The sequence below is a fragment of the Amphiprion ocellaris genome, chromosome 2, assembly GCF_022539595.1.
Source record: "Amphiprion ocellaris isolate individual 3 ecotype Okinawa chromosome 2, ASM2253959v1, whole genome shotgun sequence".
Lineage (NCBI taxonomy): Eukaryota > Metazoa > Chordata > Actinopteri > Pomacentridae > Amphiprion > Amphiprion ocellaris.
The window spans coordinates 326-28,323 of record NC_072767.1 but is presented as its reverse complement, the minus strand read 5'-3'; the positions used below and the strand labels follow the sequence as shown (position 1 = coordinate 28,323).

The window sequence follows — 27,998 nt, the reverse complement described above, 5'->3', positions numbered from 1 at the left end:
CTCCCAGTTTTGGTTCTGGAGGCAGACACCCTCTCTACTTTAAGATGAGGATTAAAACCTTCCTCAGAATCACCTGAGCTGTCCCTTAGTTATGCTGCTATAGGTTTAGACTGCTGGGGGACTCACATGATGCACTGGGCTCCTCTCCTTTCTCTATACTATTATATATCACCATTACATATGACTAACTCTGTGTTTCCCCTGAGGTCCTGTGTCCTGTGCTTGATCTCTCCATGGATGTCTCTGCATGTGGAGCTCCATGTCTCTGATCTCCAGCCGCTGGCCTCACCACCTGCTGTCCTACTCTCCTCACCCCAACCTCTCCTGCTATCCCTCCCCCTCATCCCCACTCCAACCCAGCCGGTCGAGGCAGATGTCCTCCCTCCCTGTTCCCTGAGCCTGGTTCTGCACCCCCCACCCCACTAGGGCAGGGATGTCAAACATGAGGCCCGCGGGCCAAAAGCGGCCTGCCAGAGGGTCCAATTCGGCCCGTGGGATGACTTTGTAAAGTCTAAAAATTATAGAGAATTGTACATTTGTCAAACTGTAAATTTAAAATAAGTCCCAGACCATGACAAGTTGTTTTGATCATAAAGTAAAATACTAGATTGCTTATTGTTCTTTTGTGCCTTTTTTTTGCTGATTTTTGTCTTGTATTTTTGGTCTGACTTTGGTCATTTGTCTCATGTTTTTGTTGTTTTGTTTCTCATTTTTGCTGGTTTATGTTTCCTTTTTGTCTTGCTTGTGTTTTTTGTCTTATTTTTGTCATTTTGTGTTTCGCTTTATTCATTATTTTTTGTCTCATTTTTGTTGTTTCGTGTCTTTTTTTGTCTGGCTTGTGTCATTCGTCCATTTTTTGTTGTTGCTTTGTGTCTCATTTTTGTAATATTTTGTCTGACTTTTGTCATTTTTTAAAAAATGGATGCAAATTCCAAATCATTTCTAGATCTTGATAAGTTGATTTGATCATAAAGTAAAATAATATATTGTTCAGTTCCAGACACCTGCGACTAAATGTTTTGTGCCTTTGTAGATACACTCTGATCTGGAAGTTGTAATACACATGTAAATGATAAACTGAGGCATAATGTTTTTGAAATTGAATTTATTTTTTAAAGAAATTTTAGGTTGTTCCCGATGTTTTGTAAAAAGATAATTTCTTAAATGTGAACATTTTCAGAATGTACTTTTTTGCACTAAAACAAAGGAAAAATTTGGAACGGTGGGTATATTACAGGTTATTACGCTCTGATTTTTCTGGTGCTGCCCACTTGAGATCAAACTGGGCTAAATGTGGCCCCTGAACTAAAATGAGTTTGACACCCCTGCACTAGGGGGGTTTTCGGTTCCTTTCCACCATCACTGACTGCTGCTTATAGGAAATCCAAAAGCAACTTTGGATTTTTGTGTTTTGTTTTCTGTTCTTTCTGTAAAGCGCTATGTGATGACTTGTGTTGTAAATATGCGGTGTACAAATAAAATAAAATTAAATCGAATTGAATTGAATAACCTCACACTGAACACCACTAAAACAATGGAGATGATATTGGACTTCGGGAGGAAGCATGACACAGAACCCTTCCATATCAAAGGAGTAAAGGTGGAAAGAGTTCAGACTTTTAAATTTCTGGGAGTCCATGTTTCTGAGGACATCTCCTCTTCTGGGTTTATATCATCCACAGCAATACCAGTCTAACATTGTTCAAGCTGTGGTCCTTATAAGATCCCTCTGCCCTATCATCTGTCCATAAACTGTATCTTTCCTCCACATGATGTGTGTGTGAGAAATGGTCCTAACAAGAACCATCTCCCCTCCCCCACCTGCTCCAATCACACCTATGTAGTGATTTCAGGTTAAAAAAAATTTTTCCTTCCTACAACAATGTAGGAAGGAAAAGATAATTATTAAACTAAACAAACCAACACAACCTGAACTGTGTGTGATATAACTAAATAAACAAAACACAAGAGCAAACTAAAGTGGCCAGAACAAAAGAGAGCGAGACTTTAAAATGGCCGCCCACTTATATGTACCACCTCCACCACCTTTAGATGCAGGATGCTTGAATGCTACAGAGTTAGAGATAGGAGAATTTTAGTGAGACTGTCACACAGTTCTCCTTCTTTCGATTATGCTTTTAAGCAAGTATTCAGACTGATTTCACCATTTTATATCACAGCTTCAATGCTTACTGTACTGTGTGTGAATGGTAATGCAGTGTGTTGGATGTATGCATACCTGCTAATGTCTCTACTTCAGGAGACTTATGGGTTCATATCACCCACAGCAATACCAGTCTAACACTGTTCCAGCTGTGGTGCTTATAAGACCCTTCTGTCCTATCATCTGTCCATAGACTGTATCTTCCACATGATGTGTGTGTGAGAAACGGTCCTAACAAGAACCATCTCCCCTCCACCACCTGCTCCTAACCCAAAACACTTATTTCATCTGCCTACACTTCCACAAAGATCACGAACATCACCCAGCCTTTCACCAACTGCATCAATAAAAGTGGGGTGGGAATACAAATGCTAACTGCTAATCCAACCAGCATTGCCACGTTCAACTGACCCAGGCCCATTTAGGAGATGCTCCAGGTAGTGAACAGTGTCGATGCTAACATTTAGTTAGCTGCTAATGCTAACTGCTAATTCAACCAGCACTGTCACCTTCACCTATAACATTGCTCAAGCTGTGGTCCTTATAAGACCCATCTGCTGTATTGTTTGTCCATAAACTGTATGTATGTATCTTTCCCCCCACATGATGTGTGTGTGAAACGGTCCTAACAAGAACCATCTCCCCTCCACCAGTGATTTCAGTTAAAAAAAATAAAATAAAATAAAATAAAATAAAATAATAATAATATGATAATAATTTCTTATCTGTTCATGACAATGGCTTGTAAACAGCTGTATTTTTGTTGTGTTTATTTTTTTATGGTTACCATTTTTATGTATTGATTTGGAAATTTGTGGCCCTCCAGTATCTCTGTTGCTCTTTATAACTGCGCGCGGAGTTACTCTGGCGTGTGCTGTGTCATAAAACCCGTGCTCCTGCTTGGCTCCACACCTGCTCTGTCATCTAGTTCAGACCGGATTACTGCTCTACACGCGCACCGCGGCGGTGTTAATACTGGACATGGTGAGTTATTTTTGCTTCATAATAATGTGCTGTTCATTATACTTGCATGCGGTTTTCATACGTAAGTTAAAGCAACGTAACTAACGTAGCTAACTGTGTGTCGATGTGCTCAAACTTCACGATGGTGATTAGCTAGCGGCTAATGTTACGTTCGCTAACGGTTAGCGGCTAACGTCAAGTACTCCAGAGGGCTGTACTAAGAAGCCAGTTCAACATAGACGGGCTTTCTTTGTGTAACTCTGCTCAATAAAACCTAAAGCTAGCCTTAGTTAGAGTTAACGATTATCACAAAGGTGGTTATCAGTTTTCTTTGTCAGGCGTTCTTCTTCAGATCCTGTGCGCGTTCCCATGAAAGTGGCCGTTTTAGCGCGTCATGTGCCGCTTTTCCAGCACATAATGAACCGAAAGTGTGCAGCTGCTTCAGTCAGCAGGTTATTATGAGAACAATGATGAATATAAAATATGTGATGGCATAAATAGGGTGACCAGACGTCCCGATTTACCCGGGACCATCCCGTTTTTGAGCCCTGCGTCCCGTGTCCCAGCGGATTTTACTACCCCCATTGTTTTGTCCCGTTTTTATACAAGCGCGGTCCCGGGCGTCCTGGCTTTTTCCTTCTTCCCCTCTTCAATCAACACGCACCACACTACATGTTATTAGCCAAAATAGTGCATTATGGTTAAAACGTGTTGTCTTTGGGCCATGTATATGTCAATCAAAGTGTTGTCATGGTAATTTATATATGAACCTATTAAAAAACTTGTCGGCCCTCCGTGTGTCTGTATCTTGATGCTCATTGGTCCGTGGTGTTGTGTTTATACGTTCACAACAGCCAGCTCCACGCCGCGGCTCGAATGAATCAGTTCACCGGCACAACATGCCAAAAAGAAAATCGAGGCTAACTACAGAGCTCCTGGAGCAATACAGCTTTTTAAGAAAAGTTTCGGGAAACGAAAATGCAGCATTTTGTTCACTGTGTAAGTGTGAGTTTTCCGTTTCTCATGGTGGAAAAGCCGACGTGCAGAGCCACAGCAAAACTAGCAAACACAAGAGGTGGGAACAGGCGGGAAGTAGCTCTGTTAGCGCATTTTATGGACCTGCAGCTGCTGGCGATCAAGAACTTAAACGTGCTGCTCAGAAGGCCACATTTGCCTACCACCTGGTGAGACACAATCAAAGCTTTCGTTTCGTTTCGAAAAAATGCGCTCCACAGGGGCATTTGTGCCAGGAATCCTGGCACAAATGCCCCTGTGGAGCGCATTTTTTCAATAATGAACAATACATGGACTGATGAGAGAAACCGCATGTCGTTGGACACTTTGAAAGCACTGCTTATTACTCGGGTTAACATTCATGTTAGCTGCTCTGAGTTTTATGAAAGCATAACTCCAAACCATAGCTTCCTTAAAAAGGTACACTCAAGTTTGAAGTATTAAAGTGGAATAGAATTCCCATCTTCATTACATAAGTGCACATTTTGATTGTTTTGTTCACCTGTTTTTGTGGTGAAATGTTTAATGGTTTAAATTCCACTTAATTTACCAATTATTTTACTTCCATAATATATTGAGAGTCAAATGTGTTCATGCTGTAAAACATTCATTGACTTCAATAAATTTCTTCTTGCAGAGAATCTGTCGTGTAACGTTATATGTTTGGGTCAAAATTTAGTGTCCCAGTTTTTAATTTTGAAAATCTGGTCACCCTAGGCATAAAGCTACTACTGGAAAAGATGTAAGACAGGAATGCTGATAGAAAACTGCATCCACTAATATTTTTAACTGACCACTGTACAATAAATCTATTAAACTTTAAACTTCATATATTTAAACATGATATTGTATTGAAGAGCATTTAGTCTGATACTATCCCATAATGCAGGAGATTACTTTAATTAGTGATGAATCAAAGTGAAATTAATGTTATTAATTGAATATTCTCTGTAATAAATACCAATAGATAATCAGTTTTCTAATCAATGATTTGTCAGCTACAGTACCAGCATGTAAATGGACCAAACATAAAAACATGTTTACATGATTTCTACATCACCAACTAAATACATGTTGGTTCCCATGGCAACATGATGCATCCAGTGTGTGATACTGTAACTGCTTCATTCAGTGGTTTTGGTAATGTAGAGATCAACAGGTTTACAGATACAACTTCATCCTTCAGCTGACAATCTGAATCACTCATAAGTAATTGTCAGGAGACGCCTTGGTTAAAGAGACGCTTGTTACGGCCGATTTAATCCTAAACTTTGAACAGAACCTGCTCCTGACCAGGTTAGCTCCACAGCATATGTTACCATGGAGATGTAGCCAGGTAAAAAGAGAGCCACCTTCTACTGAAAACTCTGACTTTAGTCTCAACATACCTTGCTAACTCACTAAACTCGCTTCGTTGTACAACCCTCAGGCGAGTCTGGACAACTACAATGTTTTACACATCGGCACACATGTTTTTATTGACATGAAACTCATTTTTCTCATCTGTCCTACCATGAATAGAGAGAGAGAGAGCATGACTGAGACTGACAGAGAGAAAAACTTATGAATAAAACTAAAGTTGTCTTTATGCACATAGTGAGTTGTTCTGTTGTTAAAACATATGATGAAGCTTCTGAACTCTGTTTCTGTCAGTGCGTCATAAAAAACATAGGCCTATTTAGTGAGGAGGAGGACCGCATGAGTGTTTGTTGTTTTATCAAACAAGTAATACACGTCACTGCCACATGAATAGTTCTGATTAGACAACATCTCCTGAGTCAAAACCTTAAAGGTGCTACAGGGCTGTTGCATTGAGCTATAATCTGATTAAAGCCATGTTGTAACACCATAAATCATTGTCTTCATAGTCTGTCTAAGCTGTAAGACCAAACTGTTCAATATGATAAACCCATGTTGCGTAAGCAACACTATCAGTAATGTGATTGTATGTTTGATGCGTTCATAAGTCATTCACACACCAGGAAATATCGACATTGAGATGATGTCCAGATTCACAGTGTTAACTGCATATATAAACTGCCAAAGAGTGCAGCTTGAAATACAGAGTCATGTGCTGTGTAAAAGTTTGACTGATTGTGTCACTGTGTTTACAGGAGGATGGCTCAAGGTTCTCTTCCACTGACGACCTTCTGACTGCACAGGTGAGTGGGAGAAAACATATTGAGCTGTTATTTTGATGATGTTTATAGTAAGTAGTTTGTGGTAGTGTATTATGTGACTGAACAATAATTCTTAAAGATAAAGACGGTAACTAGAGAAATTAGATGTAATTATATCTGCTGCTTTTAGTGAAAATGCATATTTCATAAACCCCCAGTTTTTTCCTCTGATGTTATAGCCTGATGAGATGACGCTTCAGTTACAATCTGAACAATTGGCTCCAAACTGGAATATGTTAGCAGTAGGGATACACATTTTGAATTTTTTTTCTGACTGATAACCGATGCTCGTTAACTGATAAGATTAAAACGCTATTTTGAGTGTCTGTGCCGTCGTCTTGTGCCGATCAGCAATCCATTCCTCTGTTGTTGATTAAGAGGGCGACTGACAATGTTTTATTGTTGTTGTTGTAAAAAACACACATGTGCGCTGCAACAGCTGTACAGTGCCACATCTACTGTGCTCTAGCTCAGCTGCTCGTGCTCAGATGGCGGCTAGATCTCCACATTTTCAACTGTTTTTATTCATAGGGCAGCCAAACACTAGGCTGAAGAGTGAGGAGCTAATAAAATAAAATAGAATAAAATAAATTAACCGATAGTATTATTGCTGCAGACATCTGTCCCTCTGCTCTGCCCAGTCCTATTGTGGACGCAACTTTTTTTAAAAATGTACTCCATTCAGAAACCCTCTGCTCTTCTCTGCTCCCATGCTCTGTTCCTGTCTAATAAAGCACGAATGTCCAAAAAATAATTTGGCTCAACAGGGATAAACATTTTAAAACTTAATTTTTCTGTGTTTTGCAGGCTCAAACTCGTTACGCAAGTCGCCTTAAGAAACTCAAAGCACATCAAGATGCGTGTGAGAGGCGCTACGAGGAAGCTCAGACACAAAGATTGAATGATGAGAGAGAAAGGACCTTGTTAGACGGTAGACTCAACACAGTGGTAAGTTGTACGGCACCTTTTTATAATGTACTTTAGAGTGACAAACAAAAGCACAAAATGACAGAGATATTGTGTCTCATTAGTAAACATTCATGGCTTCACATGCAGTGTCACTTACACTTTAAAATTTCTGCGGACTTCTTTTGAAAGTCACCTTTGTGGCATCTTTGCAAACATTGCATACATTGCATAATTTACATAATTAATAAAAATCTGTAAGTAATCTTTAATTGCCTGTAAAAATTTCAAAATGCTTCAATTTAAATGTAACTAATTTCCCTTTACATTTTTTGCAGATGGAAGATGAAATAGAGGTTCCACCCTTAACAAGAACAGACAGTGTATTTGTAAGTAAAGCTCATGTTGTACATGCTTATTGTTAGTTCTTAGTGGCAGACACAGTAGTCAAATGTTATTTGCATTGGCCCAGAATAATCAGCTAAACAGATTAATTTGTTGTCATGTACATTTTTAGAGAAGATAATTGTAGTATGAAGTTGCATCCCTTTTGATTCTCATGTAAAATAAATGTCTGTTCTATTGTAGCTGACCAAAGAAATGCTTGGGTACACCTCCAGTTTGTCACCTTCCACTATCAGCAGTGCGGATGAGTATGTCCCAGCATCATCAGAGGCTAGTTCAGATGAATCATTAGAAGAAAGAAGTCAGAAGCAAAGACCAAAGACGTCATCAGAATCAAAAAATGTCTCAGATGGGTTATTGGGAGCAAAGAAAGAGAAGCAAGGCATGGAAGCAAGTGTGCATTCCAGAGAAGAGGATTCAGATGAACCAAGACTCAAAACAGGGATGGAAGTAAAGAGGATCTTTTTTCTAGTCAGGAAGAAGATTCTGTTAAATCAAGACTCAAAACAAGAGAAGTTACAAGAGATGCTCAAGTTTTAGTGAAGAAGAGCATTCAGGTGAATCAAGACTCAAAACCAAGAGATACAAAAAGAGAAAGAAAGATATAAAGACTTACACAAGATGTAAAAAATCTTCTATCTCTAGTTCAGTTGAGAAGAGTGGTTCTCTGGTTGTAGCTGATGTTCCAAATGTAGATGGGTGCAAGAAGTACCACCAAAAGAGAAACTACTGCATGTACTGCGGGAAACCGCAAACAAAAATTGCACGCCACCTGGAACGTAAACATGGGGATAAAAAGGAAGTTGCTCGTGCAGTGATGTATCCACCGAACTCTAAAGAAAGGAGAAATCTGCTGGATCTCCTTCGCAAGCAAGGAAATAGGGCACACAACATTGAGGCACTCACAAAAGGAGAAGGGACACTGGTACCTTGTAAACAGCAAAGTGATGGCAAGAGCAATCCAAAGGACTATCAGCATTGTTTTGCATGCTTTGGGTACTTCAAGCGCAAATCGCTGTGGAAGCATGCAAAACGGTGCACACTTGCTCAAAATGTTCGCAGAACATTACCCGGAAAAAACAAGAATACAAACACTCTGTGCTTCTGCTCAGCCTGTACCTCAAGATGTTCACACGAAGGTATGGGCCCTTGTGAATGGCATGACTCAAGACGAAATTGCCCATGCAGTAAAAGAAGACATCTATATCATGAAGGTAGGAGAGAAGATGTATAACCGCCAACGTGAAACTGCCTCTCAGCATGACAATGTTCGTCAAATTATGCGAGGACTGGGTAGACTCTTGATCATAGGAAGGACGGTGACCCCTCTGAAAACAATAGAGGAATATATTGATCCACAACACTTTCACCATGTGATTCGAGCTGTAAAAGAAGTAGCTGGCTTTGATGAAAAGAGGAACAAGTTTGGGAAACCCACTCTAGCCACAAAGCTAGGGCAAAGCATCCAGAGAGTTGCCGATATCATGGAGGCTGAAGCTCTTTCGTCTCAGAACAATGAAAAGAAGCAGGTTGTCCAAGAGTTTAGGCGCTTGTACAGTCTTACCTGGAATGAAATGATCTCTTCTGCTGCGTACCGTACACTTGAGGAGAAGAAATGGAACAAACCCAAGCTCATTCCATTGGCAGAGGATGTGAAAAAAATGCATATGTACATGACTGACAAACAGAAGCAATACTACAAGCAGTTGTTGGTTGAGAAAATCCCGAAGAATTGGAGCAATCTTGCTAAAGTAATATTGGCACAGATAATCCTTTTCAACCGAAGGCGGGAAGGCGAGGTCTCAAAGATGCGTTTGGAAGCATTTCTCACCAGGGACAACTCCCCACTTAATGAAGATATTGGTGAAGCACTGACGGCATTGGAGAAGAGGCTCTGCCAGCATTTTGAACGTGTGGAAATTCGAGGGAAGCGTGGCAGAAAGGTGCCTGTCATCCTTACTCCAGTAATGGTGCAATCTCTGGAGCTAATGGTGGAGGAGAGAAGCTCATGTGGAATAGGTGAAAACATCTATTTATTTGCAAGACCAGGTTTTGAAACAAGGCTTCGGGGGTCTGACTGCATCCGTGAGTTGGCCAGAAAGTGTGGGGCTGAAAAACCTGAAGCTCTGTCATCAACAAAACTAAGAAAACAAGTGGCCACTCTATCAAGAATACTCAATCTTAATGACACCGAACAAGATCTTTTGGCAGACTTTCTGGGGCATGACATAAGGGTACACAGGAAGTTCTATCGCCTCCCCGAAGGGACTTTGCAGTTAGCTAAGATCAGTAAGGTATTGATGGCCTGCGAACAGGGCAGACTGGCAGAATTCAAGGGGAAAAGTCTGGACCAAATCTCGATCAGCCCAAATATGGTAAGAAATTATTACTTGTAATGGCAAAGTTAACTGTGCACGTCTGTAATTTTAATTCACATATTTTTCATTTGATACAAATTGCCTTTGTTTGCCATCGTGAAGACCGATATGAAGTTGTGGAAAAAAGCTCAGGGGAGTCATCTGAAGATGAAGGTCCAGCGGCTCCACCAGGTATGTCTGTGCTTCTGATTGGTGTGCTAGATCACAATAACATTTCCTTTTTTTGTATTAATACTATCATCCTCAATCTATACACAGTAATTCTGGACATCATGCGTTAGACTGTATAGACTGTTAGTCATGACACGTACATAATTTTGTTTCCTATGAATGTTTTCTAGGAGAGGAACCTGTGACTCGAGGCGAACAGGGCACTTCAGAGCAGCAGCCTGTAGAGGAGCAAAGCTCGGGAGGTAAGCGTGGTACAGCTCTTACTTGTCCCAACAAATTATGTACATTTGTGTCAGCAGCTCAGAGCTGTTCCTATACACTGTACATTTAAGATGCTGAAATAAGAGGATTTGGACTTACTTTCTTAAAAGAATGACTCGCACAGATTAATTGATTATCAAAAAAGTTGCAGATGCATTTAGTAGTTTTCTTTCTATAAGACAGCTGTAGATGAGACAGGAAAGATGGTTGAGAGAGAGAGTATGATGCACAGCAAAGGTGGACTGCTCTCTGTGTTTTACTTCCAGAAGTGTTAACATACATTAAAAGTCAGTCAAACTCCTTTTCTAGAGCCAGGAAGTGAGTGTGCTTGCTCCTTTAATGACTTAATTCTCTATTACATAAATCATACTGTAAATATGACTAAAATAGTGTTATCCAACTGGCGTGTAAATGGAACACATCTAATATTGATATTATTTACCGCTATGTTTTCTCTGTGTGTTGTGAAAATTTCTGTAGAATGTGTTGCAGTAGGCTAGTCATGCTACATGCATAATTTTGTTTCCTATGAATGTTTTCTAGGAGAGGAACCTGTGACTCGAGATAAGAAAGGCACTTCAAAACAGCAGCTTGGACAGAAACGAGGCTCGGGAGGTAAGAATGTGTCGTCATCATTATGTGTCCTGTATTTCCACATGTATGTTAAATTATTGTTGTAGCTTTTCTATACACTGTAACTGAACAGCAAATCAAAAGCTGATCGACCCTTTTCATGCCAGACACCAGCAAGTCTGTCCAGTCTCTCCTGCTTGGCTGGGATATTTACTTTGTCATCACAATGCCTTTGTCTCACAAATGGTGTAAAGTGAAAATATCTTCTTGATCTTTTTCATTTTTTTATTTTTTATTTTTATAGGGCAAGGTCTATTTTTCTGCACTGTTTGAACATTTATATACACACGCCAAAACAATTACCTGGTAGCTAAGTAAACAGCAGTGTGAGAGTAATTACCAAGCAGGTAGCTCCTTAACAATGAATTGCAAAACAACATAAAATGAAAAATTGTATATACTGGCATGTCCAGGCCAAACACAGGTAGGCTCTCAACTCAACCCATGTTCTTTAGTGAGTGACCACTTGCATACACAACAAGCACATACACCTGTTGGTGGGACGGCAGGAAACCCAGCGTGGCTTCTCCTTTTCTGTTAATGTTTGACAATTTTCAACATGTATTAAATTTCCTGTGTAATAAGTGTTCTTTACAATCTCCTTTCCAAGGTGCTAGAAAGGTAAAACGAATGTGGTCAACAGAGGAGGTGAAAGCAGTTGAAAAGTCTCTGATGGAGTTCATTCGTATTGGCAAGACACCTGGAAAACAAGCCTGTGAGAAGTGCATCGCTGCTTCCCCTGAAGCCCTCGCTGACAGGGACTGGAAAGCAGTCAAGTTCTATGTTTACAACAGAATTATTTCAGATCAGAGACTGTAGACATGGACCAAGCTTATAAAGGTAGGCCTACACCTTCCACATCATGACAGGAGGCCTTCTGTTTCTATAGGATACATGAGGTGTATCTATTATATGTTGGCTGTACACATAGTGAGGCTGAAACTGTTCATCTGTTGTAAAAACTAAAAAAAGTTACATGTAATCATTGTTAAAGGGTTTGATTAAAGGACCCCAAAGGTTAAGGAGCCTTTCACTTATAATGCAATGCAATACAATGCAACAACTTCCTGGTTCGTCCTTTTTACTGCGGTGAACCTTTTGGATATGTAGGTGTTCTGTCTGAGAAGACACTGTTGTATTTAAGTCACACCTGTTCATTAAAGGAGACCTGTTATACTCATTTTTGGGCCTTTGCATTTGATTTCTGGACTCCTATATAGCAGCTACACACGACTGCCCACACAGACAACTTTGTAGATCTTTGGGACGCTGTGCCTCTCACTGCATCTCTTCTTTGTATTTCCTGCATCCTGCGAAAATGGTCTGTGTAATCTATTTGTTTTTTCAGACACGGTCGACGATAAACTTCATAGCATATCTCACTGCATGTTGCACATCTGAAAAGAATACTTTATCCATGTCTGTATTTATGTGGTAAGCCTAACACAGCTCCATTAAAACCTTTACCTTAGCTCCCCGTATGCACGCTCTATAGTGTTACACAGACAGCTGCTTTTGTCTGATTACTTACACAAAATAAACACAGGACAGAGATGAGGTGAAGTTATGGAAGTTCATTGCAAGCTACCAGAGAATGGAGGTGAGTGGGAAAGAGACGATGGCTGACAGGCTGAGTGTAGCTGGCTGGAGAGGTGCAGGGACAGCAGGCAGGTTAGAAAGAGGGCAGGCAGGGTGTAATGATCCCAGGGCACAAGTATAAAACATGGAAACAACAGATTCTCAAAAATGACTAGAACTTTTAGTGGCATATGAACAGTATCTGAGACAATGATTTGGTGATGAGGGTGAGTTGAGCAGGGGTAGATATGCTGGATAAGGTGATGAGCTGATGGGAGAAATGTGTGCAGGTTGAGCTGGGATCCAGGAGAGTGAGAGAGGCAGCACCACAACACCACCATGCCCACAGCACACACAGACAGACAGGAAGGAGCACAGGAGATACATGGAGGGGAAACACTGGGCCATGGCCATGACTATGCTATATGCTGTCTGACAAAACATATTTCAAATTCTTGACTTTAATCTGTTTCTTTCCCTTCTCTCAAGACAGAACAGTTCATCAGAAGGATGGGATAAACACAAGCATGTTTGTAATTAATTTTTAAAGACTTGTTGCCTTCTAACAAAGCTGTTTTGATATTTTTGTTAGGTTATTTTGGTGTTTTGAGTTGTATCACAGTAATGACACATACAGGATATTTAAAATTTAAAGTTCCGGCGGGCCTTGTAAGTACAGTTAAAATACATGGAAAAATATATATATATATATTTGGTGTGTATCTTAAATCTGAGGTGATATAGTTAAAATAGATTTTTTTCCAAGTTCAGGGATGTCTTTCATTTGCTCCTATGGTGTGTAGAAAGGGTGGTCCTAAAATGGTAGGCATTAATTTGGGGGTCTCAAGAAGATAAGAAATACAAGACTGTGCTGAGAATTTCTCCAGTCTCTACCCTAAACTCATTCTCTCTCGCACTAGTATCCTTTTCTGGCCTATTCTATTCTATTCTATACTATCAAGACACCCACAATTATGGTGCTCAGTACCATTTGTTCATTTATTATTGAATCTCTTTTTCTTTTGTGTTGGTTTGGTTTTCTTTTCTTTTTTCAAATTTTTATTTATTTATTTATTTTTTTTTATTGATGGGCAATTAGTAGTTGGGCATAACACACCACCTTACAATCTTTAATTGCAATAGCAACGCCTGTTATTTTCTATCCCTGTTCATCCTGTTCGTCCTGTTCGTCCTGTCCAGTCTTTGTTTCCCCCACACATCACTGAGGTGTAGCACTGCCCTCCCTGGCTCATAATAGGGAATTCTAATAAAGAATATCTGCTTAGCTTTCAGGGAGGGCCGGTGATGGTCACACACATGCACTAAATATTAAAATATTTGGCTGCAAGACTAAAATATGCATCAATCTCATAAAATGTTGACTCCCCTTTTGTGGAGTTAAACAATGAGAACAAATGCAGACAAAAAAAGAAAAAAAAAAAAAAAAAAAAAAGAAATACAAGACTGTGTGTGTGTGTGTGTGTGCGTGCGTGCGTGCGTGCGTGCGTGCGTGCGTGCGTGCGTGCGTGCGTGCGTGCGTGCGTGCGTGCGTGTGCGTGCGCGCGCAGCTGTAGCTTTCCAGCCTGACCTGTGTGTATCCATCATGTATTTAACCCTTCAGAGCCTGGGGTTAATGCTCTCTCTCTATTCAGGTCAACACAACTCATACATTAATTACACAACAAATGGTTATTAATATTGTAATGTCTGTATATCTTATATAGACATAAAATATAATGAGGCGAAACGAGAGTGGTGTCTTTCAATGTGTTTACTTCTGAACTGCCAGACCAGACTGCCAAACATGGGGTAACAGGCATCCCATAATACCTTGCGCAGGTACTTCTTAAAGTGACCATAACACTGTTTTATACATTACAAATATCAATATTGTATTACTCATATGTGACATCAAGTTCAGTGTTCAGCTAGCAGTGCCTTAAAAAAATAAATCCTAACATGTCCTTGTCTCAGTCTGATCCAGTTCTTCTCTAAGATGAGGAAGTGGGCCGACATGTCCAACCTCTCGCAGGACTTCAGGCTACAAATGGATGGCTGGAGCGAAACTTTGAGGTCTCCACCGTGATCTTCCGCAAGTTTGATGTCTTGATTTAGTAGTAAGAGACTTCCTTTTTGTCCAAACCATTTGACTCTGATGGTGTGTGTCCACTGCATTCAATGTTCAACAAGTGAGCAATGGTTTTGTTTCCATGAATATAAACATATATGAAGAGTACATTGTAGTCCAAATTGTTTTCCTGGTCATAAAACTGTTCACCAAGAAGTGTTTCCATTGGAGAGCTGTTACAGTTTAGGGCTGCATGTGACAAACAGCTGCTCGAAAATAATAAAAGTTGCTATATTTAACAATAGCGCTTCTAAGCATCCAACTTATACTTACTCCTTGAGTGCTCTTTGTTACTGTGACCTGGAAATCAGTCCCCTCCGCCATCATGGAGGATCTTCCAAACCTTTAAATGCTCAGTAAGGAGAGTGGAGCTTAGTGCGAGTAAACACAGCTGTGTTCTACGCACAGTAACTACAGGTTATGTTTCTGTGGTTTAGTGTCTCACACACACACACACACACACATATTATTTATCTTTAACTGCAGTATTTTAGCTCTGATATCCATCTTTTACTGCAGTATTTTTCCTCTAATATTCTTCTTTTACTGCAGCATTTTAGCTCTAATATTCATCTTTTACTGCAATAGTTTAAATGTATAAGAGCTCATTGTTTGCATCTATTGTACTGCAACTAATGTATTGCATATATTATACTACAACTAATGCATGACAGCTAATTTTTTACAGTAACGTATTAGAGCTAATGCTTATCATCAATTGTACTGTTAGATCTAATGTGCTACAGCTAATGAAGCCTGAGTGTTGACCAAATGACCACAAAAAGACACAAAATAATCACAGAAACAAAAAATTTGAACAAAAACACACAAAACTGACCGCAAAGAGACACAAAATTACCATAAAGAAATGCAAAGTGATCACATAACCAAAAATAAAACAGAAAAATGAATAAATTTGAAGGGACTGAACAGGAAAACAGTGTGACTTTTGACTTTTTCTCGATAGATAGATAGATAGATAGATAGATAGAAACTTTTATTATTTGGATGATGTTCATTTTGTTGTTGACTATCATAGGATAACGTTATTTCTTTTACACCGACAAATCAAAAATAAGATGGTTTCACCTTAGCTGACATGTTTCAACTGCAACTGCAGTCTTCTTCAGAGCGTCATCTGGCGTGTGCTGACGTGTCCTTTTTATCATGTGACCAGTCTGACAGATCTGTCAGAATCTGTCAGATAGGCCACGCCCCCCGCCGTCCGGTGGTCTCTGGAGGATGGAGTCCCAGGTATTAGAGGGTGTAGTCCCCCTCGTCCCGGTTCATGGAGCAGCTCGCCTGCTTCCTGATCTCGATGGCCTCCTTGATCCATCGTTTATGTTTGTTGGTCTCTGATGTTAAAATCCTCCCCCTGTCCCAGTCCATGATAAGATTATTTCTTTTGCAGCGATCCCTGATGGCTGATTTTTTTGTTTTCTTGTTCGACTTTTTTTTGTGTTCTTGTGAGTCGTCCAGTTCATTCATTTATTCATGGCATCAGACCACATGAGTCGATAACAGCCTCGTGGCCTCTCCATTAACCCCTGCCGTTCCCTGGTTCCCTCCAGATGAGTCGTGGCCCCTCCAGTCAGGAAGCAGCAGCGGAGAGCTCTCTGGATCAGGAGAGGCCCAGGCCGAGGCCCTGTGGTGGGGACACCACCTGCAGGTGGCGCTGGTCAACACGGTGGCCTTCAGGGGCATCTGGCAGAAGCAGTTTCTGTTCACCAACTCCCAGAACCTGCCCTTCATCCTGTCTGATGGGACTCCCATCAAGGTGCCCAGCTTCAACTCTTCTGGGAAGGCTGTCCACAAGGTTTAGGAGTGTGTTTATGGGAATTTTTGACCATTCTTCCAGAAGCACATTTGTGAGGTCACACACTGATGTTGGACCAGAAGGTCTGGCTCTCAGTCTCCACTCTAATTCATCCCAAAGGTGTTCTATCAGGTTGAGGTCAGGACTCTGTGCAGGCCAGTCAAGTTCATCCACACCAGACTCTGTCATCCATGTCTTTATGGACCTTGCTTTGTGCACTGGTGCACAGTCATGTTGGAAGAGGAAGGGACCAGCTCCAAACTGTTCCCACAAAGTTGGGAGCATGGAATTGTCCAAAATGTCTTGGTATGCTGAAGCATTCAGAGTTCCTTTCACTGGAACTAAGGGTCCAAGCCCAGCTCCTGAAAAACAAGCCCACACCATAATCCCCCCTCCACCAAACTTTACACTTGGCACAATGCAGTCCCACAAGTATGGTTCTCCTGACAACCACCAAACCCAGACTGGTCCATCAGATTGCCAAATGGAGAAGCGTGATTGGTCACTCCAGAGAAGGTGTCTCCACTGCTCTAGAGTCCAGTGGTGGCTGCTTTACACCACTGCATCCCACGCTTTGCATTGCACTTGGTGATGTATGGCGTGGATGCAGCTGCTCGGCCATGGAAACCCATTCCATGAAGCTCTCTGCTGAAGCACTGTTCTTGAGCTAATCTGAAGGCCACATGAAGTTTGAAGGTCTGTAGTGATTGACTCTGCAGAAAGTTGGCCACCTCTTGGCACTATGCTCCTCAGCATCCACTGACCCCGCTCCGTCAGTTTACGTGTCCTACCACTTGGTGGCAGAGTTGCTGTCGTTCCTACACACTTCCACTTTCTTATAATACAGCTGACAGTTGACTGTGGAATATTTAGGAGCCAGGAAATGTCACGACTGGATTTGTTGCACAGGTGGCATCCTATCACAGTTCCATGCTGGAATTCACTGAGCTCCTGAGAGCGAGCCATTCTTTCACAAATGTTTGTAAAAGCAGTCTGCAGCCTAGGTGCTGGATTTTATACACCTGTGGACATGGAAGTGATTGGAACACCTGATTCTGATTATTTGGATGGATGAGCCAATACTTTTGCATATATACACACACACACATATATATATATATATATATATATATATATATATATATATATATATATATATATATATATATATATATATAATATATATATATATATATGTGTGTGTGTATATGTATATATATACATATATATGTGTGTGTATATGTATATATATGTATATATATACATATATACTTATATATATATATATATATATATATATATATATATATATATATATATATATATATATCTCCAGTGAATTTAAAAGAGCAGTATTTCTATGAACATTTGGAACTTCAGTTATTTAAACTTCTTAGATGGTTGTTCAATAACATTTGTCAGTGACAGTTCTGATCATCATCAAGGTGATGTTTGACTGTTTCTTTGTCATTTTCTGAACTAAATGACATTAATCCCTCTCTGCAGCTGATCCCAGTGGAGCTTCTACCATCTGTTTCTCATCAACCAGTTCCTCTATCAGACATGCAGCTCCACATTTATTAGAAACTCACTGTTATCTCTGTAATCTCTTTATTTTCCAGTCCTGCCTGTATTTAATTACAACCTTGTTCCATTCAGAACATTTAAATACATTTTCTTTCACCATCCAATAATTGTTTATTATCACAGTGACAAGAGAAAATGTTTCACTTTCTAGATATTTAATAAAATGTTTAGTTAAATATGTTTGGCATTTACAAATGATGTGAGTCGTTTCTGTTTCTACTCTGGTGTTGTCTTTCTTTTAATCTGCTGGACATGGTTCTGTGACGTTTAAAGTGAAATCAGGTGGAAATAGACCTGAGCTAAACTCTACTGATGACTGAATCAGAAGAAGTCCTGACCTCATTGATCTCCCCTCAGGTCAGCTCAGGACGGGATCGGATCAGCGCTACACGGTTCTGGAGCTGCCGTTCCTGGGCCGCTCCCTGAGCCTGCAGGTGGTTCTACCCAGCGAGAGGAAGACGCTACTGTCCTCCCTGTAGGCTCAGCTCACACAGCGCCACCTAGCGTCCTGGGACACCGGCCTGCGCAGAACCAGGATGGACATCTTCCTCCCAAGGTAGAGAACAATGCTTCAGGATTAGAGACTGGTTCAGGACTTGCAGACTCTTCATGAGGCTTGGTTCATAAACATGGATCTTCTTCTGGTGTTTCCAGATTCAGAATGCAGAACAAGTTCAACCTGAGGTCGGTGCTCCCCGCTATGGGCATCAGCGACGCCTTCAACCCCACAGCAGCCGACTTCACCGGGATCTCAGGTCAGTCCATCAGTTCATAAACATCCAGGATGTCCTTCAGGTTTAATCCCAGGTTCTTCAGGTATCTGACAGTTTGTTCCTTCTGAAGTGGAGGAGGGTCTCTATGTGTCTGATGCCTTCCATGAAGTCAGGATAGAAGTCACGGAGGACGGGACCAAAGCAGCTGCTGCTACTGGTGATAATATGATAGATATTAATATAACAAATAGATATTAATCCTACTGTTGTCCTCATTTACGGGCACCAAAAAATATTGTTTCCTTGTCTGAAAAAAGATCCAAAAATTCAGCAAAAAAATTCCCCAAATTTCTGAAAATTTGCAAAAGCTTCAGAAGAATACTCCAATAATTCCTTAGAAGTTTCCCTTAAAAGTTTTATTTTAAAATAATCCCCCAGATTTGGCAAGAAAATTCTTGTAGATATTTTCAAGAAATGAGTAAAAATATTCCAAGAAAATCTATCTAAAATGATTATATATATATCAGTAAAACTTCTACTATTGTCTTTAAGTACATTCACAAAAAAAATCTGCCAAAATCCAGTGAAATTCGCTGGATTTTGGTTGATTTTTTTATGAATGTTGTTGAGAAACATTTTAATATTTTTTTTTCCACCAAAAAAATGTTCAACAATTTCCCCAAAATGTTGAAAATGTGGACATCAGAAGTTTCACTGTGAAAATATTTTTTTCCCACATTTTCAAAATTTAAAACGGGTCAATTTTGACCCGCAGGACGACACGAGGGTTAATAGAACAGAACAAACCAACTGTCTAAAGTTTCTAAAACATGATTTTCTATCCCTGCAGGGATGGTCCTCCTCAAAAGATCCCGAGCTCCAGTTTTCAAAGCAGATCGGCCGTTCTTATTTCTACTGCAACAGGTTCACACAGGTATTTACTTCACATCATACAGATGTTTTCAATGTTTTAGTCTAGAAAAGCACCCTAGTCAGGGTATGCTGTTTGACATTTTAGTTTTAGTATGAAAATAAATAGATCTTTGAATGAGTTGCACTGATCAGACACCACAGAAATACTCAGTGGAGCAGACAGGTTTGAGCTGAGCATCAACAGGTGACCTATCCTTGAGCTCCTGGAGGGTTTTTGTGAACAGAAGCTTTGGAACACGTGTGTGAATTACTCCTGTTGGACCTTCTCTCTCAGAAGTTTAAAAATGAAATTAATAAATAATCTGTTTCTGTTCTGTGATTCATGTTCAGTGGTGAAATCAAAAAACATCCAGGAAACTTTTCTACATTGATGCAACGTTTCCCAGAGCTTCATCTGATGACCTGAAACAGAACTGACCTGCTGATGGAGGACCTGTTGAAGAACCCTAACTCTGTAACTGATGAAGATAAAGAAGAAGGTTTTCCTGTCAGGTGTAACTGATGATGATGAAGGTTTTCCTGTCAGGTATAATTGATGAAGATGAAGGTTTTCCTGTCAGGTGTAAATGATGAAGGTGACGATGGGGGACGACTGGGGGACCCTGACGGGGTGAGCTGGTGTCTTCATTTACACAACTGACTTCCCCTCTTGGACGTCCCTTAGTTCTGCCCCTAGTTCTGCTGCTACAGGCCTAGGCTGCTGGAGGACCTCTGTGGATGCACTGAGCCCTTCTCTATCTAGCATTATATACAATGGTATACCATAAATATATGTTCCATTATTGCATTACACTCACTCTGTTTCTCCCTGTGTCCTTTCTCCGAGTGTCCCTGATCCCAGAGCTGGATGCTTCAGATCTGTGGTGGTTCTCCCACCAACTGGCCTAATCTCCATCTGTGGGATGCTGCTGCTGCTGACCTTCCTCCAGCCCACTGCTTCCAGCTGCCCATTTCCATCAGTCTACTCTGCATCACCCTCACTATACTTGATTTGCTGGTCTACATATTTTTGAATTTACCACCAGCTATATATGTAGTATATTTAATGCCAGAGCCATACACCATAGCAGTAAACTATAATCAGTTTCCAGCCCAGAGGGATATATGCACAGATTTTTTAAAATACCATGTAGAAGACTATATACAGGAAGATGATGTATCAGTTCTTGCACATAGATATACAACAGTTCTTTATTACTCCCCAGGTCAGGGGAAATTTCCAGTGTTAGAGCAGCAAAAATCTTTCAGAGCAGCACTAACTACAGTTTACTACAGTAAAGATAATAATTATAATAACAATAATATATACAAGAATGAAAAATGAATAAATACAGTATTACTACACTATAAGTGACATCAGCATAAAGTGGCTTGTGGAATACATGTAATTGTAAAAGTGCAGAAAATGCCAGCAGTGCAAGGAGTTGTGGAGATTTTCTCAAAACAGGTGAGTCCTGTGAATATGACCAAAATATGAGATAAAACTACCAGAAACATGTACAAAATGACCAAAATATGATTGGTTGATAATGTATCAGTGTTGTTATTGATTATTGATCGGTTGCAGGGACAGAGATTTGTGTCTTGAGTCTCTGCTGTCATCTAATCTCTCTCATGTAAGATCATGTCACAGGAGGGGGCGCTACTGACCTCTTGTGGAAACAGGCGGTAACGACACGACATTATTACTAACTGTATAGTTGGCGACATTACAGGTGAGCAGCACTTCCTGTTCATCTTCAAGGTAAAAGCATCTTTATTGTACATTTTATGTCAAAAGTATTACTAAGCGAGTTAGGTCAATTCAGAAGGATCTCTGGTGTAAACCAAGTCGTATTTAACGACAGCTAGCTTCTCCACTTGCTCCGATTACTTTTGTTGTAGTCTGAGTCACGTCCAAACAGGAAATGAATCCACAATGTAGCTAATGACAATCTATAGCAGCATCTCCGTGATGGCAGCGTTAGCGAGCTAGCAGCTAATCAGAAGCTAGTGACAAGCTAACTCCAGCGCTACCAGCAGCGTCTCTTTAAAAGGTGCTGATCACGATATCAGGCTGAAACATTAGACCCGGGACAGGAAACGGAGCTAGAGCTCTGTGTCTTGGAGAGAATTGATTTTAGAATTACACGTGTTAAGGTATTAGTCCATGTCATAACAAACCCTCGTTAGCACTTCCGCTAGCTGGCTAACACTTTCGGTCACGAATGCATTTGAACATTAGCTATAACGTGTTTATTTTTGAACGTATAGTGACAACAAACACAATTTGAGGGAGTCGATAAGCTAGTGGTCCTGAAATAGATTTTGGTTCATACTGCAGATTCTTCTGAGTCTCACAAAACCACGTTTTAGCATAAGAGCATTACGATAGTTTTACGTTGAAACAGGAAGTGCTGCTCATCTGTAATGTCGCCAGCTTTGCCTCAAATAATAATAGTGTCGTTACCGCCTGTGTCCGCCAGAGAGCAGTAATGTGTACAGTAAAGATAATTTCACAAGACTTGAAGCCTAAATATGCTTAATTTTCTCTGATGGAAAGAAAACTAATGAATTCTTTCTGTTTTTAACGTTTCTGGCTGATAATTGAGTCCTTCTGGTGATAATTCTGGTCGTTATAAGTGTGTATGTGTGTGAAATGAGGGCTTTTTATCACTTCTTTAAAATTATTTCTATTTTATATTTCCCACTTTTCTGTGTTTCCTTTATAAATGGACAATATCCGACCTAAACGTGAGATTTATGTTTAAAATACTATGATTTCAGTTTCTGAGCTCAGATGTGAAAATGTGTTTTGTTTTTTACTTATTTAAAAAAAATTCTACTGTATGTTTACCTTTTTTGATATTTTTCAAATATATCAGTAAAAATGTATAAATTTATAAAGAATAATTGGAGATTGGAGGTTTTTGCATGGATGATTTATATGAAGTGTTCTTATCAGTGTTTGGAGTATTTGTGAAATGTTTTAGTAAAATATTGGACTGAAACAGATTTTTATTTTCTATTTTCATTTTGATTCTAAACAGCACAGAATCTGAAAGAAAGTGAAATGTAAGAGTTTTTTTGTGTGTGTTTTTGTCTTTGTTAGGCCATAAAACAAGTTTACTCGTGTTGTCGTGGTGTTTTGGGCACTAAAAATGTTTGCTTTTCCACTGACAATAAAGAATCTAATCTAATGGAACCTGTTCTCTCTGACTGGAGTTCAGGTTTCGTTGAGTCAGTTTACACTCAGAAAGTCCGATTTTGTCAAACCTTGTTCCCACAACAACAACAGGAAGCTGCAGAATTTATGCAACAAAAGCCTTTTTTTAAAAAAAAATCCTCTTCCAGCTTCTGTTGGTTTTAATAAAATGATCTTTTAGTATTTCTCTGTGTTTTACAGCGTTTTGATTTATAAACCAGGAGCTGCTTCACTGAGGAGAGTCTTTTAGTTTTCAGGTAATATGATGGTGAAGAAAATGTGTTACTGCAGTAAAGATTCCACTGAATTATTATTTGATCCATGAACTTGTCATCAGAATCCCTCAGTTCTTCTCCAGTTTGTTGCTGCTGTCGGGTGAACAGGTGAGCTCCAGGTGAACAGGTGATGTCAGCAGCAGGTCAGTCTGTGATTGGAGCAGTAAAACTCATCTACATTAAATTAAATGTTATGCTAATGTAGATGCACTCATGTGACATAAACTGTGAAGTCCACTCTAAACTGTATTAAGGCTTAGAGCCAGGATTTTTAACTTTTGTATCTCTGTGTTCCCCCCGCTGACCTGAGCAGGTGGTACGTTCCACTCAGACACACCTGACGGGATCAAACCACCAACACACATGCCACAGAGCTCCACTTTATTTCACCTTCACCAAGTTTTATCGATCTTTTCATGGTTTCTTCATCTTTGAATGAATATTTTTGGCACTAAGTGTGAACTTTTTGAACGGACTCTGCTCGTCAGATGGAGGAACGTCGGGGAGTTTGTTGGAAGATTCAGGTGAGAGGAAACAGAAGTAGGATGTTAGACAGGACTGATCTGCTGTCCTGTCTTCATCAGACACTGATGCTGTGGCTGAACGTCAGGTCAGATCAGATCAGCAGCACCTGATGTGCATCAAGAAACATCATGTTTCTTGATGCACATCAGGCTCCAGGTGGTTAGAATATACTTGACTTGTTCATTTAAAGTGTTTTCCTCAAAACTCGACCAGCTTCATTAGAGTAAATCGTCATGATGTCGTGTTCAGATAATACCAAAGAGGAGGTTTATGCTTTCTCTGCTTGAGGCTTAGAGCAGTTAAAAATAACAAATTTGAAGTTCTTACGAATGAACAATTAAGAAAAAGCTCATCTGTTGTCAATCATGTTGGCACCGTCTGCAAAGATGAAGGCAGATAGAAGCACAAATGGGTGGTAATCAAGAAACATATTACCAAAAAAGATCACTAGAATAAGCACAGGTTATTTTTTGATTATGTTGAAGTCACATTGTGGAAAAAAAACTCAATTAAATTTTGATGATGCTATGAAAACATGGTAATTTAAGAAAAATAGGAGAAGTACATCTAATGAATCACTGTAACCAAGAACAGAGTTGAGGAGCTTGTATTTTGAGAATTTGTAAGTTTGTGTGTCAATAATTCATGTATGTTAGTATATTGTCCAAAAAAGAATTAAAACGTCACTGTTTGGTATGTCGCCTTAACCCATTCATGCATGAATTATGATAACCTCAGTTAGGATTTTTTTCCCCCCAATTGTTTTTATTCATCTTTACGCATGAAAAACAAGGTTTGTACTTTATTTTATTTCAACCCATTTTTCTAAAAAATATATTTACATGTCCACTGAGATGGCCACCATGCATTTTGCTCTAGAAATATGGATTTAACAAACAAATGGATAAAATGATATACAGTGTATTGAACTGTGAAATGTGATGTGAACTATAAAATAAAATAATTGATGCATAAATAATTCAAACAGCATTGAGGGATTCACTCTCCTGTATAGATTCCCAAGTCTCTCAGATGACATATTTTCAAGAACAGCAGCAGTAATAGCCTAATTGTGGTCAATGAATTGTAGTTGAAATATAGCTGGTGATGCATGATGTGCACTTTAGTGGACAGGAGATTAATCATAATTGCCTCCCAGTATAACATCAATACTTGGAAAATTTTGCAATTGCATGACTCCTTAGATGTTCCTCGATGTCACCATATTTTTCTTTCCTGCAAAGGTCTCTTTTTTATAGAAGGCTTGAACAAAAGAAAATGAGCTACTTGGTGTTTCTGGCTGCCTGTCGGCCATCTTGGTTTGACTCTTTTTTTAAAGAATTTGCAATGGCTAGCCAATCACTGGCAGTGGAAGAAATGATGCAATAGGATCCACTGTAGTGGCTGATGTCCAACTATGCCATCAAAACTTATGCACATACAAGAAAACAGCTTTAGAAGAGCTGCACACTGTCATGACCTCTATGCATGGAAGAGTTAAAGGCATCAATAATGAACACAACACAAATAAATTGCTATCATATTACAATTCTGCATAATACACAGTGGAGAATCACAGTGATATTGTAATAATTGAAGGTATTTTTCTGCTGTTCTATCAAAAGTTGTCAGGAGAGGCAAAGAATTCTAAACTAAATAGTTACAGAGAAGAGGGGGAGAAATAAACTGATTTCAGAATGATGGAATGAGATCTATAATGAATGAAACACAGGTTTCAGGTAGTTTAGCTCCGCCCACTAAGACTGTCTCCGCCTGTCTTCTCTAACGTCCCCAGTTGAGACATAAACTCTGACTTGGTGACACTCAGACTCCCACTGGACTTTCCATTCAATTTACACATTTCTTCATATATGTATAAACACACACACACACACACACACACACACACACACACACACACACACACACACCCACAGATAAAACTACCAGAAATACATATATATATATAATATGACCAACATATGACAAAAAAAACTACCAGAAATAAGAATAAAATGACCAAAATATGAGATGAAACTACCATAAATATGAACAAAATGACCAAAATATGAGCTAAAACTACCAGAAATATGAACAAAATGACCAAAATATGAGATGAAACTGCCATAAATATGAACAAAATGACCAAAATATGAGCTAAAACTACCAGAAATATGTACAAAATGACCAAAATATGATTGGCTGATAATGTATCAGTGTTGTTATTGATTATTGATGGGTTGCAGGGACAGAGATTTGTGTCTGAGTCTCTGCTGCCATCTATTGGTCCATCAACAACATGACTTTTCCCAGATTTAATCCCAGAGTCCTGACTTGTTAGTAGAATGATGAAGAGGTCAGAGGTCACAGCATGCAGTGTAAAAGTTCCAGAGAAGACATTAACTGCAGATTGTAAATTTGTAATAGTTTCTACATCATGACAAGTTGTTTTGATCATAGAGTTAAATACCAGATTGTTCAGTTACTAAATGACTGTTGTGTTCCTTTGTAGACACTCTGGAAGTTGTCATGTGGAAATGATGAACCAAGGCATAAAACTGTTGAAATTTAACTTATTTTTCTGAAAACATTTCTGGTTGTTCATAATGTTTTGTCAAAAGATAATTCCTCAAATGTGAACATTTTCAAAATGTGCTTTTTGCACTAAAACAAATGGAATAATTAGGAGTTGTGGTTATTTATAGGTTATTATGCTGTGGTTTTACTGGAGATCAGACTGGGCTGAATGTGGAACCTGGACTAGAATCAGTTTGACGTCCTGCTGCAGGGCTTTGAGGTAAAAGATTCACACTAAGTTGGATGATGAAAAGATGTTGAAAATATTAGGTCCACGTGACCACCACTGTTTCTCTCCCTGCTCAGATTTAGTTGCATGTTCTAGTTGGAGAAAGGTCAAAACTTCTACAAGCTTTGACAAAGTAAATGAGTACAAAATGAGTCAATCAGTAACCTGCAGCTCTAACTTCCTACACGCTAAATGAGACTCCTAATATGTAGACGACGACTCATCTGCATTCCAGTATCCTCACTACCAAACTGTCCAGCAGCCAGAGAAAGATGAGCCAGTAGATGGAATGTCAAAGAATACCTGGATGTCCCTCTGTTTGGATTGGGAAGTATCCCAGCATGCTTTTCTGGCCATCCTGACCCACAATCCTTTGCAGTTACTTTGAGCATGAGTATAGACAAGCTGGATCTGCTGACAGATGACGGGTTATTTTCCACCACAGAAAGTTTAAAATGCATTATTCTGATGAAGCAGCATGTCCCAGCTGTACTCATGCTGAATAAAACACAACGGACCATGGGCTGTACTGAAAGTAAAAAGGATGAAGAACTGCATCAAACCTGCTTTCTGTGATTCTGTTTTATTTTATCACCAGTAGGTTCCACTTCCAGGGTAACAGATGACATTTGTATGTATATATATATATATATATATATATATATATATATATATATATATATATATATATATATATATATATATATATATATATATATATATATATATATATATATATATATATATATATATATACATATATACATACATATATACATACATATATATCAGTTTATGAGATTATGGTAATGCAGTGGACTTATATTTCTGCCATTTGGCTTCAGGTGTGTCTGATTAAACCCTCCATCACCGGTAGATGACTCTAGATATCAGGTGACTCCGTGCATGCCTCATTCTGCTCTGAGGGTTAGTGAATAGAAGTCCAACATGGACTCAATAATTATCACTATTATTGTTGCTAAAGGTACTGCATAGGTGTAAACATTATTTATTTAGCAAGAGATAGTACTTCTGTATCCTAAGAAAGTACCAGAAATGTGCAGAAAGTAGCTTTAAATGCATTTTTGAAGAGAAACAACAGTGTATACTGTACAATGGAATGGAAAACTACAACACTTCCTGGTCTCTAAGGCCTCCTTAATCCATGGTTTGTGTTTGTTGGTCTCTGATGTTAAATCCTCCCCCTGTCCCAGTCCATGATGTGCTTGTTTCTTTTACAGTGGTCCCTGATGGCTGATTTTTTTGTTTTCTTCATCTGCTTTTTCTTTTTGTCTTCTTGTGAGTCGTCCAGCTGTTTCCTTTATTCTGTCTGCTGTTCCTTTCTTCTTGTGTTGAATGATCTTCCAGTTTCTCCAGT

General features: G+C 39.4%; 4 protein-coding genes across 10 annotated transcripts in view; all 4 read left to right on the top strand.

Moving 5' to 3' along the window:
* Nucleotides 1–16,558, top strand: part of spata6 (spermatogenesis associated 6) — a 44,907-nt gene extending 28,349 nt beyond the window's left edge. Inside the window, exons 12-13 of one of the 3 annotated variants that reach the window (XR_004846460.2) lie at nucleotides 14,628–14,770; nucleotides 16,353–16,558. Coding sequence is in view for 2 of the 3 variants with exons in the window: in XM_023298444.3 (XP_023154212.1) it covers nucleotides 207–269 (63 nt within the window). In the remaining variant the exon portion in view is untranslated. Of the gene's footprint in view, nucleotides 1–206; nucleotides 4,783–14,627; nucleotides 14,953–16,352 lie in introns of those variants that run through there. The other 2 variants (XM_055019120.1, XM_023298444.3) reach the window with 2 other exon arrangements.
* Nucleotides 8,714–12,255, top strand: LOC118469558 (uncharacterized). Of its 2 annotated transcripts, XR_008604536.1 has the most exons (5): nucleotides 8,714–10,007; nucleotides 10,113–10,181; nucleotides 10,352–10,423; nucleotides 10,986–11,057; nucleotides 11,686–12,255. XR_008604536.1 is itself a non-coding variant. In XM_055019132.1 (4 exons), exons 1-4 carry the CDS (start codon nucleotides 10,028–10,030, stop codon nucleotides 11,892–11,894), a joined length of 507 nt encoding a protein of 168 aa, XP_054875107.1. In that variant the 5' UTR covers nucleotides 8,714–10,027; the 3' UTR covers nucleotides 11,895–12,255. The 2 variants fall into 2 exon arrangements, 1 of the variants encoding a protein (XP_054875107.1); XM_055019132.1 differs by having other exon boundaries at nucleotides 8,714–10,181.
* LOC111588211 (probable serpin E3) lies at nucleotides 14,650–16,603 on the top strand. Its single transcript, XM_055015637.1, has 2 exons — nucleotides 14,650–14,707; nucleotides 16,353–16,603. The coding sequence occupies exons 1-2, from the start codon at nucleotides 14,650–14,652 to the stop codon at nucleotides 16,601–16,603; spliced, it is 309 nt and encodes a 102-aa protein (XP_054871612.1).
* A 1,941-nt stretch (nucleotides 16,604–18,544) lies between these two features.
* LOC129350943 (probable serpin E3) lies at nucleotides 18,545–23,188 on the top strand. Of its 4 annotated transcripts, none has more exons than XM_055019178.1 (5): nucleotides 18,545–18,740; nucleotides 18,839–18,939; nucleotides 19,028–19,114; nucleotides 19,748–19,831; nucleotides 20,217–23,188. In XM_055019178.1, exons 1-5 carry the CDS (start codon nucleotides 18,721–18,723, stop codon nucleotides 20,234–20,236), a joined length of 312 nt encoding a protein of 103 aa, XP_054875153.1. In that variant the 5' UTR covers nucleotides 18,545–18,720; the 3' UTR covers nucleotides 20,237–23,188. The 4 variants fall into 4 exon arrangements, with proteins under 4 accessions (XP_054875153.1, XP_054875144.1, XP_054875133.1 ...); XM_055019169.1 differs by having other exon boundaries at nucleotides 20,161–23,188; XM_055019158.1 differs by lacking the exon at nucleotides 20,217–23,188 and having other exon boundaries at nucleotides 19,748–20,154.
* The last annotated feature ends 4,810 nt before the right edge of the window (nucleotides 23,189–27,998 follow it).